The sequence below is a fragment of the Ochotona princeps genome, chromosome 25 (genome assembly GCF_030435755.1).
Source record: "Ochotona princeps isolate mOchPri1 chromosome 25, mOchPri1.hap1, whole genome shotgun sequence".
Taxonomy (NCBI): domain Eukaryota; kingdom Metazoa; phylum Chordata; class Mammalia; order Lagomorpha; family Ochotonidae; genus Ochotona; species Ochotona princeps.
In genome coordinates, this window is record NC_080856.1 from 7,165,354 (window position 1) to 7,183,261 (window position 17,908).

At 36.5% G+C, this 17,908-nt stretch overlaps 1 protein-coding gene across 7 annotated transcripts in view; it reads left to right on the forward strand.

Moving 5' to 3' along the window:
• The window catches only part of CADPS2 (calcium dependent secretion activator 2), a 400,665-nt gene that overhangs the window by 189,845 nt on the left and 192,912 nt on the right, over positions 1–17,908 (forward strand). For all 7 annotated transcript variants that reach the window (XM_058681317.1, XM_058681318.1, XM_058681315.1 and 4 more), the window contains exon 7: positions 7,743–7,854. In XM_058681317.1, the coding sequence (XP_058537300.1) occupies positions 7,743–7,854 (112 nt within the window). The remainder of the gene's footprint in view (positions 1–7,742; positions 7,855–17,908) is intronic.

The following is a 17,908-nucleotide window of genomic DNA, read 5'->3' on the forward strand; positions in this document are numbered from 1 at the left end:
CAGTTTAGTAAAAATGTTTGCAAGCGCCTACTGTGATGGAAAGGAAAGGGAAAATAAGATCGTTTGGAGAAGAGTTTACATGTACATTTTTTTAAAATTGTTGAAAGGCAATATAGAGACCACGAAATGCACATAATTGTATATAAATAAGTTTTTAGTCCTCCGCCACACTCATGCCCAATACACAAGTCAAGAACAAAATATCACTAATACCCCAAAAGTCCTCACTACCTCCTGCACTTCATTTCTGGCATGTCATTTACACGACATGGTTCAGTGATGTGATATTCATAACCATGCACCAAATGCCGTGACATCAACACAATTTTTATAATATTTCTCTATAATAACCACTACAAATAAAACATTTATCTTTTGGGGTTTGGCTTATTGAACTTAAACATAATCCAGATTCATCTGTGTGGTTTCAGGTGTCAGAATTTCGTTCTTTTTATGGCAGAATATTATATATGTGTGTGTGCGTGCATATACATACACACACATTTTATGTGCCCAGTCATCGGTTAATGGACATTGTGGTTGCTTGGTTGGTTTAGCTATTGTGAATTGAGCTCCTTTAAACAAGAGAACATCTAACTAACATGATTGTGTTTCTTTTGGATAAATTCCCAAGAATGAGATCATTAGGGCATATGATAGATGTGTTTTGGTTTTATGAGGAATATCCTCATAGAGTATATTTTTTAACATTCTCACGTATGAGCAGTAGTCAGACAATATTAATAAAATGGAATTCTGTAGATACCAAATTACAAAATACTATGGAATGATGACATCTTGAATGTGTATAATTAACAAAGAAAAATATTTGACTTCACAACAGATTGTTGTATAGTGTTTACTTAATACCATAAAATGCACATATATTACATGTTATATTTAAGTGCATTTACATATCATAAATACGTTTTCTTTCATATCTTTACTGTTTCTTAGACTTCTTCCTGTTCCTGTATTCCTTTATTTATGCAGGATATGATACATGGTTTGAACTAAAGTCACTTCTCACTTCTAACTCTATTTTGATGATGACCATCACACCCACTCTTCTCCCTAGTCCACTAACCACTACTCCAGATCTTGCTGCTGGTTTTTTTTTTACATATGAGAAATTTGTAATTTGTAATTCTGTGTCTGGCTTAACATAATGATACCTAACCTCATCCATTTGGCTCCAAATGTCAAAATCTTGTTTTGTATGACTGACTAATGTTCCATGATTCATATATACCAAATTGTCTCCATCCATTCATCTGTTGGTACACAGTTAGGTTGACACTGTATCTTGCTTATTATAAACACTACTACAGTGAACATGGCAGTCCAAATGTCTCTTTGGTAGGCCAATTTCATTTCCTTTGGATATACATCTTGAAGTCAAATAACTGGGACATATGGTAGCTGTACTTTTAGTTTACTGAGAAATCTCCATACGGCACTCCATAATGGTCATATTTACATTCTCAATAATAGTCTACAAGGGTTTCCTTTTTCTGTATCCTTGCCAATATTTGTTATTTTCATGTCCTGTTGATAATAACCATTCTTACAGGGGTGAGGTTGATGTCTCACTGTAGTTTTTGTTATTAAATTTTTATTTTTCTATTTTATGGTACAATTTCATAGAGACTGGGATTTCTTCCCCTCCAAAATCCCACCCCCCCAGCTGGTTTTCCCCATGTTGCTACAATAGTATAGTCATTCATAATGAGTCATACTTCCATCAGTCTATTTAAGTGTGCCCCGGCATTGCTGGTACAATGTCAGACCAGCATCCCAAGGTCTACACATTTCCAACAGTTTCATTAGGAGTCCATCTTTGATTTGGAAGCAGGGATGCATAATTGCATTGTATCCCCACATCTGGATATGGTAGTCTCTATTACTCCATCACTATACATTCCCTTAAATAAGAAGCCATGAAATAAGGTCAACAATCGGTATGAATTAGATCAACTGCAACATCATGAAGTTGAAAAAAACGTGCCACTGAATAACCAATGCATGAGTGACAAAAAGAAAAAAGTCTCTTGGTTAAATGATGCCACCATGTAATCCATGAGCCAGCAATGAATTCTACAAGAGAAAAAGTATTTGGAAGAAATGAAAATGAAAACAAAAACATCAAAAAACACGCAATGCAGCCTAAGAACAAAAACAGAAACAATATGGAATGAGTTGTTGAACTTAAAATTTGCATGATGGTTTCCTTAATATAGAGAGAACATGGTATTTGATCTTTTGGGATTGACTTATTTCACTGAGCATAATGGTCTCTAGTTGGGACCATATAGTTGCAAATGGTATAATTTTTAATAGTTGGGTAATATTCCATGGAGTAGATGTACTACAGTTTCTTTAACCCACTCCTCTGGATGCACATCTGGATTGTTTCCATGTTTTTGCTATTGTAGATTGTGGTGCTGTAAGTATAGGATTACAGATCCCCTCCTCATATGCAGTTTTCATTTATTTTGGGTATATTCTTAGGAGTAGGATTGCTGAGTCATATGGCAAGTTTATTTGCAGTTCTCCTAGCACTCTCCATATTGATTTCCATGGTGGTTGTACTAGCCTATGCTCCCACAGCAGTGAAGGAGAGGACCCTTCTCCCCACATCCACGCCAGCAGGTGTTGGTAGTAGAGTTCTGAGTGTAGGCCAGTCTCACTGGAGTTAGGTGGTATCTCAACGTTGTTTTCATTTGTATCTTCCTGATGGCTAGGGAGCCTGAGCATCTTTTCATATGTCTGTTAGCCATTTGAATCTGAATCATTGTAGTTTTTATTTTCATTTCACTATTAGCTAGTGGTATTAAGGAATTTTTAGTTTATTTCTTGGGAATTTGTAATTTTTGCTTTGTGAAATATCTGTCCAGATCCTTTCCCCATTTTAACCGTATTGTTTGAATCTTTTACTGTAGTTTTTGTAGTTATGTATTCCAGATACTAATCCCTTGTCAGATGAATATTTGGCAAATAATTTCTCCTATTTTGTCAGTGATTTCTGTTGCTGGTTTTCTTTGTTGTAATTCCATTTGTCTACTTACTGTTCTCGTCTGTGCTTTGACGGTTATAATGTTTAAAATGCCTGTATCATTGTGTTAGTCTTTTCCTCATTGCTTCTGTGACTAATTTCATGGTTTCAGGTCTTAGATATTTAATCTCTTTTTTGTTGATATTTTCATTGAGTAGGAGGCCAGAGATGATCATTTCAGTCTTACCTACTTGGTTTTATAGTCTTCCCACACTTTTTTTAAGATTATCATTTTTATGATGTGTGCTAATAATAATATCCATTCTTACAATCCATAAACATGGGAAATTCTGCATGTATGTGTATATGTTTTTTTTTTAGCTTTTTAACCAGTTTTTAGTGCTTTTTATTGAAAATTTTGGGCCATCCTCCACTGCTTTCCCAGGCCACAAGCAGGAAGCTGGTTGGGAAGCAGAGCATCAGGAACATGAACCAGTGCCCATATGGGATACCGGTGCGTGTGTTTGGGGGATGAACCAGTTGACCCTTCATGCCAATCCCAATGCTGTCAATTTTTGAAAATCTTTTTATCTCCATTATAAAGCTAGTTCTCTTGTTACTGTGAAATACCCAGGAAAGTATCCAACTATTAATGCCAGGCAGGGGTGGAGAGAGATGCAAATTGTGGTCTACTATAATAGAATTCTATATTTTCTGTAATCCATTAGTGTGGATCTCTTTGGTTATCTAGACTTGGATGTGGAAGTACTATTATATTAAAAAGACACAGGAAACCAAGGATCAGGAGTACAAAGCAAAAATGTATTACAAGCATTCCTTATATCCATTCTACCCAGGTCTCTAAACAGACAACCCTGGGAATAATTTTACTACAAGGACGTCTGTCTTCTAGTTAGTGAGACATTGTTTACACAACACAATAGTAATAAATGTGAAAGGCAGTATTCCTAGAGCACTTCCTAGTTCTCATGAACTTGCATTCTGTTTCTAAGTCTTATGCTACAGTTGTTTTCACTGATGCGGCGGCAGTAGCTGTCACCTAGGCAACGTTCCAAGGGGGCCTTTTGTGAGCCCGCCTTCGGGCAGCTGTCTTCAGAACTTGCTGAAGAAGAGGAAAGGCACTCCCTTGGTTCATGGCCCAGTTATTAGGTCTCAGCTTTTACTCCTCCAAGCTCCCTCACAGCTACATATTAAAATTGATGTTCCAAGAGGTAGTGATTTTTCTGTTAATTTTGGAATGTTGTCTGACACAAGTATTGAGTAATTCTTGAATGACTAAAATACACACATTCAGTTTTATGTCTTCTTGTTTTCTCACTCCTGTCACATTTGGTTTTACCTTGTCTTTTCACCATCATTATAAATGACAGTAGAGTATCTATTGTTTATGTAACCTCTCCCATAACAGAAACTTAAAGTGCGTAAGTTTTTGCTTTTGTACATACTGCCTTAGTGAATATATTTTTATTGATATTCTTCTACTATACCATCCTGAATGTGCCCGATCTTGTCTGATCTCGATATTCTTGTAAATACTTCTGATTATTTTGTTAGGATAAATTCCTAGAGATAGCCTTAGTGAATGAAAGACAAAAACTACATGTTTGGGCTTCTTTACATATTTCCAATATATTTAGTAGAAGATACAATATGTTAATATTAGTTGTTTCAACTTGTATGTGAACTGTGTTTTTATAGTCAGGAAATCCAAATGTGTTCATAAAGGTGCTTTATAGACTTTGTTCATTTGAAGATTTATAGGAATCTGGGTTCTTATAATCCATTCCGTGGTGTAGGGAAAGGTAGTATATTTAGAATGAAAGAAAATTGACAGCAAACATTATGTATTTTAGCATACAATACTGAGAAAATTGTGGGAGGATAATAATTGGTATTAATTACTGAAAGTGTTTAAACATGCCAGTTAAGTAGGACTCAAGGCAACATCTTGGTGAATATTGATAATAGCCCCATTACATTTCCTGCGTCTCCCACTTTTATGTAGGTGTTCAGGTGAAGGAGCTTGGTTTCTTTCTTTCATTTGAAAATTCATATGAATTTTCTAAATGTGCATATATTTTAACCTTGATTTTTCACAGGAGAAATGATCAGAGTGGTGTCTGATAATTTATTCTTGGATCCTGGAATGTTTGTGCTTATTAGGTCTATTAAGTGCCACCATATGTACCTGTTTGCATCCCTTTAAAAGAGCACATTTTTTGTTGAATGTCAGTAACATCTCAGTCCTCTCACCTGTTGCAAATCAGGAGCTTCATCTTGCCTAGAAATACATTGTTTAAGGCATCCTCATTACCCAGGGATTGGCTGGTAGCATTCCCTGCCCCAACTCAGAAAGCCTGACCTACTGGCAGAGCTACTCCCATAACACCTGTGATAGTCTTAGTGTTTGCCTGCCAGGCCCTGCCTCTGTGGACCTCCCAATGCAGGAACACATAGTAAGTATGCCTTTCTAGATTCTAAATTACTAATCATTTCCCATATATTTTAACAGATTTTGTTGTTTTTCAATATGTGATTGTACTGGAATATGTTGATTAGTTTTTTTTCTTTAAACTTGTTTGGCCCTGTAGACATTTCTTTCATAATGCTATATCTCTGATTATATGCAGATTTAATGATTGGAAAGTTATTATGGTCTTGAGATTGTAGAAGTTAATAAGCAAAAATAAGTAAAAACTGTTTAGTCAGCACGATCTGTAAAAACCTTCTGGACTCTGCTACATGACCACCAGAAACTAAATTTCTATTATAAAAGAACGTCTAAGTTTGGTCTTGCACATTTGATCACATGCTATTGACTAGAGAAGCTCTCTGTTTGCGATGAGAGTCTACTCCTCTACTCCAGTTGACAGCCAGGTGCCACACTGTGCTGAAGGACTAGGTCTCCGACACCAGCTGGATAACATTCCTTGGCCTCCCATATTTTGTTTTTCTATCTTATTTTTATTCCTACTTCAACTATTGGTCTGAGACAATCTTCATTCCATGAAATGGTGAAAGAACTTTCTTTACTAACCTCTTAACACCTGTCTAAAACACAAATTAGCTGCTTTGCCTTCCTAAATAAATCTCTCTCTTCCCTCTGGCATAAGGCTTTAGTTTAAAAGAACAAAACACCTACCAGGTTTCATTTAGATGTTGGTTTTTTTCTGTCACTGAAATTGCCTCTGTCCCATTGTACATGTTACAACAGTATGCATGCAATGGAGAGAAGACATAGAAACAATTACTGCTTCCAGTTTTATTGCATTCTTATCCTGTTTCCTCTATTTTATAAACTCCCTGAATGAGATTTATAAAATCAAATATGGACTGCTCCATCAAGATGGTGAATTGTTTTCTTAATCAAAAATATTTTTTAAATGAGTCTTATTTGTAACCTGAGTTTTATCTTGTTAAATTTCACATTTTCTTTCTATTACGTGATGTCTTGCTCAGTGGCATTTTCTTCATGCTGTGCTGAGTCCCCCTGCCTGTGATCTCTCAAATCTATGAGAAATAATGATAAGATTTTTTAATACCAAGTATATGCCAGTTAGGTTTGTAAATAAGCTGAAATGAATTGGTGTGTGATAAAGACAAGATGCCATTAATTAAAAGATAAACCCAGAAAACATGTTATTTTGTTATGATTGGAAAAGCCAGATGTCGACAGACTTACTTCACTCCTAGGAGAAGGCGTTGGGAAATTAACTGCAAATCACTCACATTTTTATAATGCATATTTCTTTTTGGAGATAAGGCTAAAAAAAATCATATGAAGTAGTTCGCTTGAATGAATTGCTTCCACTCTTTAAAAAAGAACAGTGTTCAAGAGAGACTTCCCAAAAAGAGTTGGGGAAAGTTATCAGGAGGCAAAAACAGTTTTCCAGGAAACCATGGTTCTCTGAACAGAACCTTATGCTTTTTCACAGATGTCTCTAAAATGATGTTCTAATGTTTGAATTAACAAAATAATGTATTACAACAGCCATCTCCATAGTGTTTTGCCTTAGCCTAAGTTCTTAATGGTTATGATCTCACATTTGGCAGTCTAGCACACTGATTTTTAAAATTTACTTCTTAAGGTTGAATTTTTTTTCAATGTATTTGTATTAGGTGAAAAAATATCACATTTATTCCTACTGGTTTAGGAGAACACTGCCCTCCTTTCTGCCGCTGTTTCTTTTTTTCTTTTTAGTTTTTTAAATTTAGAAACATTTGCTTTCATTTCTACTTCACAGTCACACTGTGCTATGGAGATTTCAGTGCAGGGCCAAGTATAAAAAAAAGAACACAAAACCTACTATTCCTCAAGAGCATAGACACTGTTAATGATATCCAGATCACAAAATGTCAGTCTCCCTCCTGTAGGTTACAATTTTATAGCCTGTTATTAGGGAAAACAGTTGTCTTTTGGGGACTGGCTTATTTTACTTAACATGATAGTTTCCAAGCTGTATTCATTTTGTTGCACAAGACAGGATTTCATTCTTTTTTTATGACACTGATGTTTTTGAACTCCTAAATAACCACAACAAGCTGTAGAGCTCATTGTTATTTTCTTTCTTAACTGTGCCATCTGTCAGAAACAAAAACACAATTATGATTCATACTGAAGAGCAAACGATTCTTCATTGCTTTCTGTATCTGCTATAGAAGATGCATCAACCTGGAAGCACATTAATGTTGCCTTTCAAAGAAACTCTTGATTCTTTCATTGCAGATGGGGGACCCAAGGAGATTTTACCACTACCCATCCTCGCCCAGTGGTCAAAGTCAAGCTCTTCACGGAGAGCACTGGGGTGTTGGCGCTTGAAGACAAAGAGCTGGGAAGGGTGAGTTGTGATCATCTCTGTCTCAAGCACGGTTTTCACTTTTGAATTCAGAGTTCAGGTGGCTTGGTACGCCACGTGTGAACTTTGTTCATCAATCACATATGGTGATGCACTTGTGTTTTCCACTGAGCCCTGTTTACAGTACTGATGTCATAAAGGTGTTGTCTGTAACATACAGAACATGGTAAAAGGCTGTAGAAGCACAGAGGTGTGCATTTTCCCAAGCTCATTGCCTCAGACACAGTCATTTTTCCCACACATGTGCACTTCTGGCCATAGAATCTGACTGACTCTGATCAGCTCATCCTTCTTGGTAAAAGATAATTCTTGCCTAACACATTTGTGCCCATGGGTTGAAAGGATTATCTTTTTGTTTGAAATCATCTACTCCTTGTATTCATTGTCATTAGATTAGATAATTGCAAAATATCTAGTAAGAATATTTCTCTTGCTTGTTCCATTCTCCCTATGAGAAGGTTTTCCTTGCATACTGATTTAATGTGTCCACTTCTTCAGATCTGCACTATATTTCTTATCTAAACCCAGTATGCCCACTATACTTGGCTTCTGCTATAGCTAAAAATATCATCATTAGCGTAAGATGAGGAGGAAACGTGAAAGTGTTTAAATAGTAGTGTGGACAATTTTAATCAGGAATCAACTCTTATTTAAGTCATTTTGTATATCATACACAGTTTAGGTAATTGCATGTGATGATTTTAATAGGCTGCCAGTAGGCTTTTATTTGTGAATGACTTATTAAAAAATATCTTCCTGTGTAACTTTTTTCTATTGAATATTCTTGACTGAAAATACATTTTTGAATATTTTTACTTTTAGAATTGTTACCATAAAGCATGATTTGTGGACATTTTTTATAAATGAAACTGTTTGGAAAGTTTTTGAAAACCTCAAGGTCAGACTCAGACTTTCTGTAAGTTGGAAGGATATTTTAGGTACATTCCAGGTGATACTAAATCACCTGTGGGGTTGGAAAGCGGTTGACACCACTGTGCAGCCCTGTTTGAGAGCTAGTGACTGATAGGAAAAAGGGGCCAGTCCACCATAGCACATGGAGCGGTGCAGTGACAGCTTAAATGTGAGGTAGCATCGGGCAGTCGAAGGTTCTGATCCTTGGCAAGTGCTTAGAATGCAGTTTGTGTGTGGGTAGCAGGTGCGAGTATCTATTTGTGGCAATGCAGATGACGTTCAGAAATACTTTGAGCTGAATTGGTGGCCAACCCTCCAAGTGTTAAAAGAGTACCTAGAGGCAGAACAGGCATTTTTTTTCCTCAGGAAATGATTGAGAGTATGTCCTGACAGATAAATAGCTTTCCAGTAAGGTACCCAGAGTTTATCATAATCAAGATAGTTTTTTCTTAAACTTGAAAATGAAAGCTTACCTGACATTGCAGCAGCTTCAGTCACCTGCTGAGATGCTTCTGCCTACGTTTGAATGCCAGCTAACTCACTTCTGCTTCAGCTTTCTGCTCCTGCATCCTGAGCAACAACACATTAACGCTGAATTGCTTGGGTCCCTGTGTCCCACATAGAAGCCCTAGGTTCCTCGATTCAACCTTTCCCATTCCTGGCTTTGGTGGGCATTTAGAAAATGATCCAAAGGACTGAAGGTTTCCACAAGTTGCTGTGTCTGTTGAGTAGATAAAAATAAATATTATAAGTCACCTGTGATAGGCAGTACAGCTTTCCTTGACTCTTTCAGAGTAGATTATTAAATAATGTATGAGAAGGGCCCACGGCGTGGCCTAGCGGCTAAAGTCCTCACCTTGAAAGCCCCGGGATCCCATATGGGCGCCGGTTCTAATCCCGGCAGCTCCACTTCCCATCCAGCTCTCTGCCTGTGGCCTGGGAAAGCAGTTGAGGACGGTCCAAAGCTTTGGGACCCTGCACCTGCGTGGGAGACCCGAAAGAGGTTCCTAGTCCTGGCTTCGGATCGGCGCGCACCAGCCGCTGCGGCTCACTTGGGGAGTGAATCATCGGATGGAAGATCTTCCTCTCTGTCTCTCCTCCTCTCTGTATATCCGGCTTTCCAATAACAATAAAATCTTTTAAAAAAAATAATGTATGAGAATACCTTCAAACAGTCCCTGTAGATAGAATTAAACCAATCAGTTTATTTTAAAATGTTTTTGTTATCCAGGCATAACTTTTTCGTAGTATATATTTCATAGATATAATAAAAATTTTACATGGTACCAAAATCAATTCATGTTTTTAAATTCCATTTTTCTGTAATATTTTTAAGTACCCTTGCATACTCTGGAAAAAATGTTCAACTTTTCACATGGAATTCTTGAGTGTAGTTTTTAAAATATATTTACTGAAATAATATTGCAGTGGAAGAAGTGCTGCTATCAAGACATTCTTTGTGAGTTGTTGAGACAAGAGCTTATCTTCCATTGACGTAATTTTATGACGTTGGTTCACGTTGTAAGTACATTCAAAGGACGCTGACTCCTCAGTTTGCGTAGGAGTTTCCTAAACATAGAATCATGGAGTTAATTCTGATTTTTAGTGTGGTGATACAAGAACATCTTACATGCCTTCTTGCTGTCTGAGTATCTGTACTTCTCCAACCTCTCTAATAGGGATATGTTCACTTCTGGTATGAATATATTCACTAGTGGTTGTGTTTGTCTTACACATGAGGATGCTATGTGGAAATAACAAGTGATAGTTACTTTCATATGCTTTCTAAACACTGAAATTATCCTTGCTGAACTGATAATTCTGTTGTTCAGGAAAAAATCTTTCTCATTTTGTCATATCATAATAGAGAAAGTAAAGATTAGCGTATCTGTGTGTTCATTAGGTTGTTTTGTCTGTTTGCTTTACTATACCTGAAAGGAGACCAAATCTGAGGAATTTTCAGAATTTACATGATTTTGATTTGTTCTTGATACTTGACAAGAAAGAATCTAATATGTGTCCTCTACATCCCCCCGGAGGATGAAGAAAGCATCATTTCCCTTCTCACCACTGTGTTCCAGTATCCTGTTTCCTAGGGAGATTTGCTCTACTAAGCCCTCTAGCTTTCCCTTTCTTTTCCCCTCTGTTTCCCTGGATGCAGCTTTGTTTTCTGAATTTGTTTTAGGGTGTTCACAGTATGGAAAAGTAGGATTAAAAGGTATTTTTGGTGCAAAGGATACAAAACACAAACAAACACCAAAGAGAAAGCCTTGGAAATTGTTCACGGTACTCATTGTGCAGGATTTTTTTTTTTTTTTTTTTTTTTTGATGACCGCTGTTAGATTTGGTTTGGTTAAACTCTCCCTAGGATTCTCATAATTTTTGTTTGAGTGGCAGAGAAAGACACGTGTAGATAATGTGAGAGCATTATCATTTGCTGGCTCATTCCTCGGATGCTCACAACAGCCATGGTTGGGCTGAGGCTGAAGCTGGTGTTCAGGGACTCAATCCAGACATTCAATTTACTCAAAATATCACTATTCTCTCCCAGGTGTGTGTTAGCAGGAAGCTGCAACCAACAGCCACAACTTGGAATCAAACCCAGTTACTTTGAGATACAGGACACAGGTGCCCTCATTTAAACTGAATGCCTGTGACTAGTGAGTTCCTCATTTATATGGAATTGTTCAGCTACATTAACTCTGTAGGCCAAATATAATATATTTAGCTAAATATAAATGGATCACACATAACTGGATCATAGAGTATAAAATATATTCCCTATGTACCTGATCTTAGAACTTCTAATTTTGACATTTAAATGATTTCTAAGCAAGGAATACACTAAGGTGTTTTCTGTAGGATGATTAAATTCCTTCACTCTTGATAAACAGTATACACTTACATTGATAGAAGATGCTGTAGACCTTTCCTTAATTCAAATGGACAGAGTTTATACTTGAGGTTTTAAGAATTTTCAGCATTATAAATATATGCATAGGAACCAAAAGAACATTAAAGACACTGCTAGTAAAATTAAAATGATAGGTATTTTCTTCCATTTATTAATAAAATGTAATACCATTTTATTGGAGTAGCCAACATGGCATGAGGTAACTTTTGTTATAGCTATTGAATTCACATCAATGGCGGAAAATGGAATGGAAATCAGTTGCATTTCATATGCAGTGGTACTTCTAAAACTTGATGTGAAAAATGAATAGTAAAAAACATTTTAATTCATGCCTAGATTTTTTTATAACATGAATTTTCCATGAACTTTTTGACCACTTTTGCTTATCTAATTAAACTTACCATAGACAGCAATTTTTGTTTTTGCTGAACTAACAAGAGACTGCAAATTACAGAAAATGTCTCCTGTCCTCCTCAAATTATTTCAAACACAATGTTTTTGTAAAATCTCCACAGCCAGACTATAAGAAGCAGGATTACAGAACGATAAAGAGCCGTGGGTGATTCATCCAGGGTGTGCTTTGTTATGGACAAGCATCGGTTAGCTGTGTTCACTGCAAAGCATATTTCCCATGTAGATGCAGCATATGCTTTATGTTCTACATTGTGCAGATGGCTTGTTCGGGTTCTTATTTATCGATATTATGCTTCATAATTAAGAAAGAAGATTAGTTGTTCCTTCAGGTAATTTCTGCTTTGTTTAATGATAGAATTTGGAGTTAGAAGGGACAGTGTAGCTCATTAAGTCAAATCTGTTAAATTTTTATGTAAGAAGCAGAAACTGACATCAACAATGGAAAAATTTATAATTCCCAGTGGTTTCTACCATATGTCATCCCTGTAAGGATAAGGCCTGGTACGTATTTATCAATTTTAGCATTAGTGTCTGCCTAGCTGTTTCTTACTAACAATATATACTGCCTACTGTTGGGAGGATGAATGAACTGGTGAATGAATCTGCTGAAGTTTGCTTAATCTAGTTTTAGGTTTGTAAAGCAAAGTTACAGTAGAAAGTAGAATGAGTCACTTTTGCTTGAATGCCTCAGGTCCTTAATCAAGTAGTAAACTGGAACAGCAATTATAGCATGATACATAATTTATATAGCAGTAGGAGTATGATTCTAGTATGTTTCATTTGGCTCCTACTTAGAATATAGAGAAGCAGCGAGAAACATCAAGCCCGTGTCTAAGCTGTTCTTTTGGTTAGTGGATTAATGAAATAAATCTCTGCACCAGGTTTCCCCTGTTGTGATAGAAAACCAATCACTTGAACCATTACTGCTACCTTGCAGAATCAGTGTTAACTGGAGTCAAGAGGTAGGAGCCGGAACCAGAGCCAGGCAGCAAAGCTGGGACTTTAATATGGGGCACACATGTCTAAACTCAAGTCTTAACCATCAGGTGCTTTGTCCTCTCCTAGGAATTGGGTTTACAAATAATGTTTATCTCTAGTTTTATAAGTTCATGTAAAGACATTTTTCTGTACTTGTATGTTTCATAGCTAATAAGGTTAAGGATGCAAACAATGTCTTAGAGACTTACTTATTATCTGTACTTTTTTCCTGTGCATACTTTCATCATAAACTGTAGATCAACAGAAACTGGTTGTGCTCTAAGATTCTAATAAAGTGAGGTTAAAGCTATATTCATAAACATACTGTTTTAAAAATAGTAGCAGAAAAAATATGTTGGACTGAAAAGGAGATCTGAAAGTGAAGGTATCTATTTTCATTGATGTAATTTTCCTTAGATATGCATTTAACTTTAGTGTCAAGTTATTTACATAACAAGACAATGCCTGCCTGTTAAGAGCTATGTGGAAATTAAGTTAAATTCCCGAAAACACTCTCAGAATTTCAGTTGACATGTTCTCCATAAATGGCAGGCATTACTATAACCAGAGTAGCAGAAAGAAACATAATAGAGCCCTCATGTATTATTCTCCAATACAGAGTGGATCAGTGAGGAAATCTTGTGACTAATTCTATTCACAATTTATGGCTACCAGGAATAGATTAAGAAGAAGGATGCTAGATGAGTCTTAGAAGACACAGATGTAGCTGCAATGGAGTATATTGTACTATCCAAGAAGAAGTATGAAACCAACAACATACCAGAAAGAAACTGATACACAGAGATGAATAAAACCCAATATCCTTAATTGTGCCAAGAAAAAATAGTATCTGATAAACTTGGTTATATTATTCAAACTCTTCAAGAAAGGATTTTAAGTAGTACAATCCTTGATCATTTGGGTATCTGGAATTTGAAACGTGTTAGAAATACAGCATTATGGTGTTTATTTCAGAAACTACAAGTAATCAGCCTCATTGTTAATAATTTTTTTAAGATTTATTTTTATTGAAAAGTCAGATTCGCAGATCTAAGATCTTCTGTCCACTGGTTTACTCCCCACATGGCTGCAACAGCCAGAGATGAACTGGTCCAAAGCTAGGAGCCAAGAATTTCTTCCAGGTCTCCCACATGTGTTTAGGGGACCAAGAACTTGGGCCATCTTCTGTTGCTTTCCCACGCCATTAACAGGGAGCTGGATCAGAAGTAAAGACAACATATCTTCAGAAGTTTTCATATAAGCAAAATGGTGTAGGAATTTGAAAGAAATAAACGTGTGCATGCACACACAGAAAATATGTAGACAACGCTTGTGTTAGAAATGTGTGTAGGGTCCAGTACTGTGACATGTGACTCACTCAGTATCACATAAGGTCGTCAGGTTGTGCTTTGGTCTCTGCATTTTGATCCAGTTCCTTGCTACAAAGGAAGCAGAAGATGGTTCAAGTGTTTGGGTGTCTGCCAGCCGTGTGGGAGACCCAGATCCCGGCTTCAGCCCAGCCACTGCGGTCACTTGGAGAATGAACCAGCAGACAGAATATTGCTTTCTTTCTTTCTGTTATAAATCTGTCTTTCAAATACATAATAAAAAAATAAATGTGTGTATATCTATATGGAATCTATATTTAAAAGAACTGTAAAAGCTGAAGTTGTCTTTTTTGTTTGTTTGCCTTATTTTACTTAAGGATCTGTAGGCCCATCCATTTTGCTGCACATGCCAGACTTTCATTTATTTTTTAATTTCTGAATAATATTCGCTTGTGTGTATCTACCACAGGTTTCTTACCCATTCATTCCATCAATGAATGCCAAGACTAAGTCCTTATTTTTTGGCTATTATAAGCTATGTTCCAATGAACTCAGGAAGGTAGCAGCTGATTTTGCTTTCCTTGGGTCATACCCAGAAATGGGATTGCTGGGTCACGTGGCAGGTCTATTTTTAGTTTGCTGAGGATGTTCCGTGCTGTTCTCCATAAAGGCTGAGCAATGTGCATTCCCACCATGATGTACCAAAGATGCCCTTTTCTCCCTGTGCTCAACTGCCTTTGTTGCTTTTTTTTTTTTAATCTTACTGATTATAGCCATTCTAACTGGAGTGGTTTGGTGTCTCAGTGGTTTTGATTTGCATTTCTTTTATGGCTAGTGATGTCGAGCATTTTTTGAAATGTTTATGCAAATCCTTTGCCTCTGTCTTAACTGGATTGTTTGATCTGGCATGGCTGGGTTTTGAAGTGTGTTGTATATTCTGAGTATTAATCCTCTGTGGAATTAATAATGTCAAATGTTTCCTAATCTATCACTTGTATCTGCTCTGTTTTCTTTGCCATGCAGAAGTTTGAGTTTGTGTAGTCTCCTTTGTAATTTTTGCCTTGGTTGCTTGTGCATTGCAGTGCTACCCAAAGAAGATGGCCATAGCAATGTGCCGAGTGTTCCCTGTGTGTTTTCCGATCCTGGTTTTATGGATTACATTTGGATTTTTGTATTGAAGTGACTTTTATACCAGGGGAGTTCTAGCTTTAGTCCTCTGCATATGATACTCAGTTTTTCCAGGCTCTCACCATGAAGAAACTCTTCTTCCAGGGAATATTCCCTTTTGCTTTTCTATGAACTTAGAATAGTGATTTCTGCAAGCTAGAAGGACTGGAGAACGTGTAGAAAGATGTTAGTTAATGGATACAAAAGCCTATTTAGATGGAAGTAATACATTTAATGTTTCACAGCACAATATAATGACTACCATTTGTGGTAATGTAGCAAAGACTGTGTAAAAGCTGAAAGAGAGGAAATGATAAGCTGCACATATGAAAAGAAAGTAAAAGGAAACCTAATTGTTTAATGTGATCCATTTAAACTGTATACATGAGTTGAAATATTGCATGTTACCTCACAGATATATAAATATTTAAGTGAACAATTTATCTTTGCAATTTTAAATGAAATAAAGGGAAGGAGCTGCCACAATGTCTCAGTAGACTAATCCTCTGCGTTCAAGTACTAGCGTCCCACAAGGACACCGGCTCGTGCCCCAGCTGTTCTTCTGATCCGGCTTCCTGCTTATGACCTGGGAAGGCAGCAGGTGACCCAAGGCCTTCAGACCCTGGACCCCTGAGGGAGACTCAGAAGAGCCCATTTGATCCTGGCTTTGCATAAGCTTAACTCCAACTGTTATGGCCATGGAGAGTGAGCCAACAGATATAAGATCTTTCTGTCTTCACTCTCTATAAATCTGTCCTTTAGGTAAAGAGAAATAAATCTAAAAACAAATAAAAGGTAATTTTTTTCTTTTGTGATTAAAGCTCAGCTCTTGCTTTCTGTATATTAGTTTCTTGCCGCTGTAATAGCCTACCCAAAATTCACATATTAATTACCTTATAGTTTTGAAGATCAAGGTGTTGACAGAGTGACCTTCATCTGAGTGCTCTAGGGTGGGATCCCTGTTTTGCTTTCTGTGCCGAAGTTGAATTACCCTGTGTGCCATACCCTCAGGCAACATACTGTGCCAAGTGCATGCCAAATGCCTTTGAGTTAGTTCATTGTTGCATAAATGTATTTCAAAAAATGAATGATAATTTACATAGTTTATTTTTATTTCCATATCCTCAGCTTCATATCATGCAAATAACCAAATTTTTACTCTGTATTTTCCAACAAACTAATGGCTGGGAAATTTATGTAAATAAGGCAATAGTTTTTTCTAACTTACTCTCTTTCATCCTCCTAAAAAACCTTTCTTTTAAAGAAGAAAGTACTACATGAAAGGAAGGAAGGAGATGCAGAGCCCTTTTTCCGAGTACATATTTGGTAAAGGGGTTGGAAGTTTGATCAGCGCTATATTGTAAATTCCTTGGTTCTTCCCAGGTTCTGTATGGACAGAACAGGATTTAGCCCACAGACAGTGAGGTTGACGGAAGACTTACTGCTAATCTTTCTGCATACAAAGAAGCATTGTGTTCATATGGGTGAGCAGGTGTTCTTTGTTTCAGCTAAGTAGGGTAGGAAACGCTGATATTAAATCAAACAAGAAATAATTCAGAGTAAGCATAGAAAGCATATTACAACACTGGGAAATGTTACTAAGAAAAGATGTAGATTTCTCTCAGGAAAATCATCCCATTCATCTTCTTTATATAAGAAGGAAATTCAGAGTGTGGTTTCATAATGTGAACCTGTCCCAAGGTCCTTAATTCTGAAAAATGCACTTGAAAGTTTCACAGGAACCAATGATTATGACCCTTTGTTAAACAATAAATTCCCTGTCACTTGAATAAGAAAGATAGAAAAATATCATCTAAATCTGAAATGTCAAGGCTCCTCAAACACTGCTTCTTAGCTGGAGAGAGATTCTCAGGCATTTGCTTTAAATAGTCTTTGTCTCAAGGACATCTTTTTGTGAACAAAAGGGGGTTTTAAGCAACTATTATAATATGGTTTCAGCTGATAGCATTTTTAATTCCTTTCTTACCCTTTTTTTCAGATTTCTTTTTAAAAATGTTTGTATTTATGTAAAGTGAACACCTTTCATCCATTTTATGTAAACAGATTTAAGAGAATCCCGATACTTTCTATCCTATCCTTCATCTTGCCAACACTCCCACTTGGCCCCCTCTGTGTTTTTTGGGGTTTTTTTTTAAGGTTTACAATGACATACTTTTATTTTAATCACAAGCTTGACCCTTCACAAAATAAATAATTCAGTAAGTAGTAAATAGAGAAAGCACTGTTCTCGGTATAAAAAAGGACTGTAGGCACTAATCGAATCTCAAAATGTAAAATTAGCTTATATTCATTACATGATATT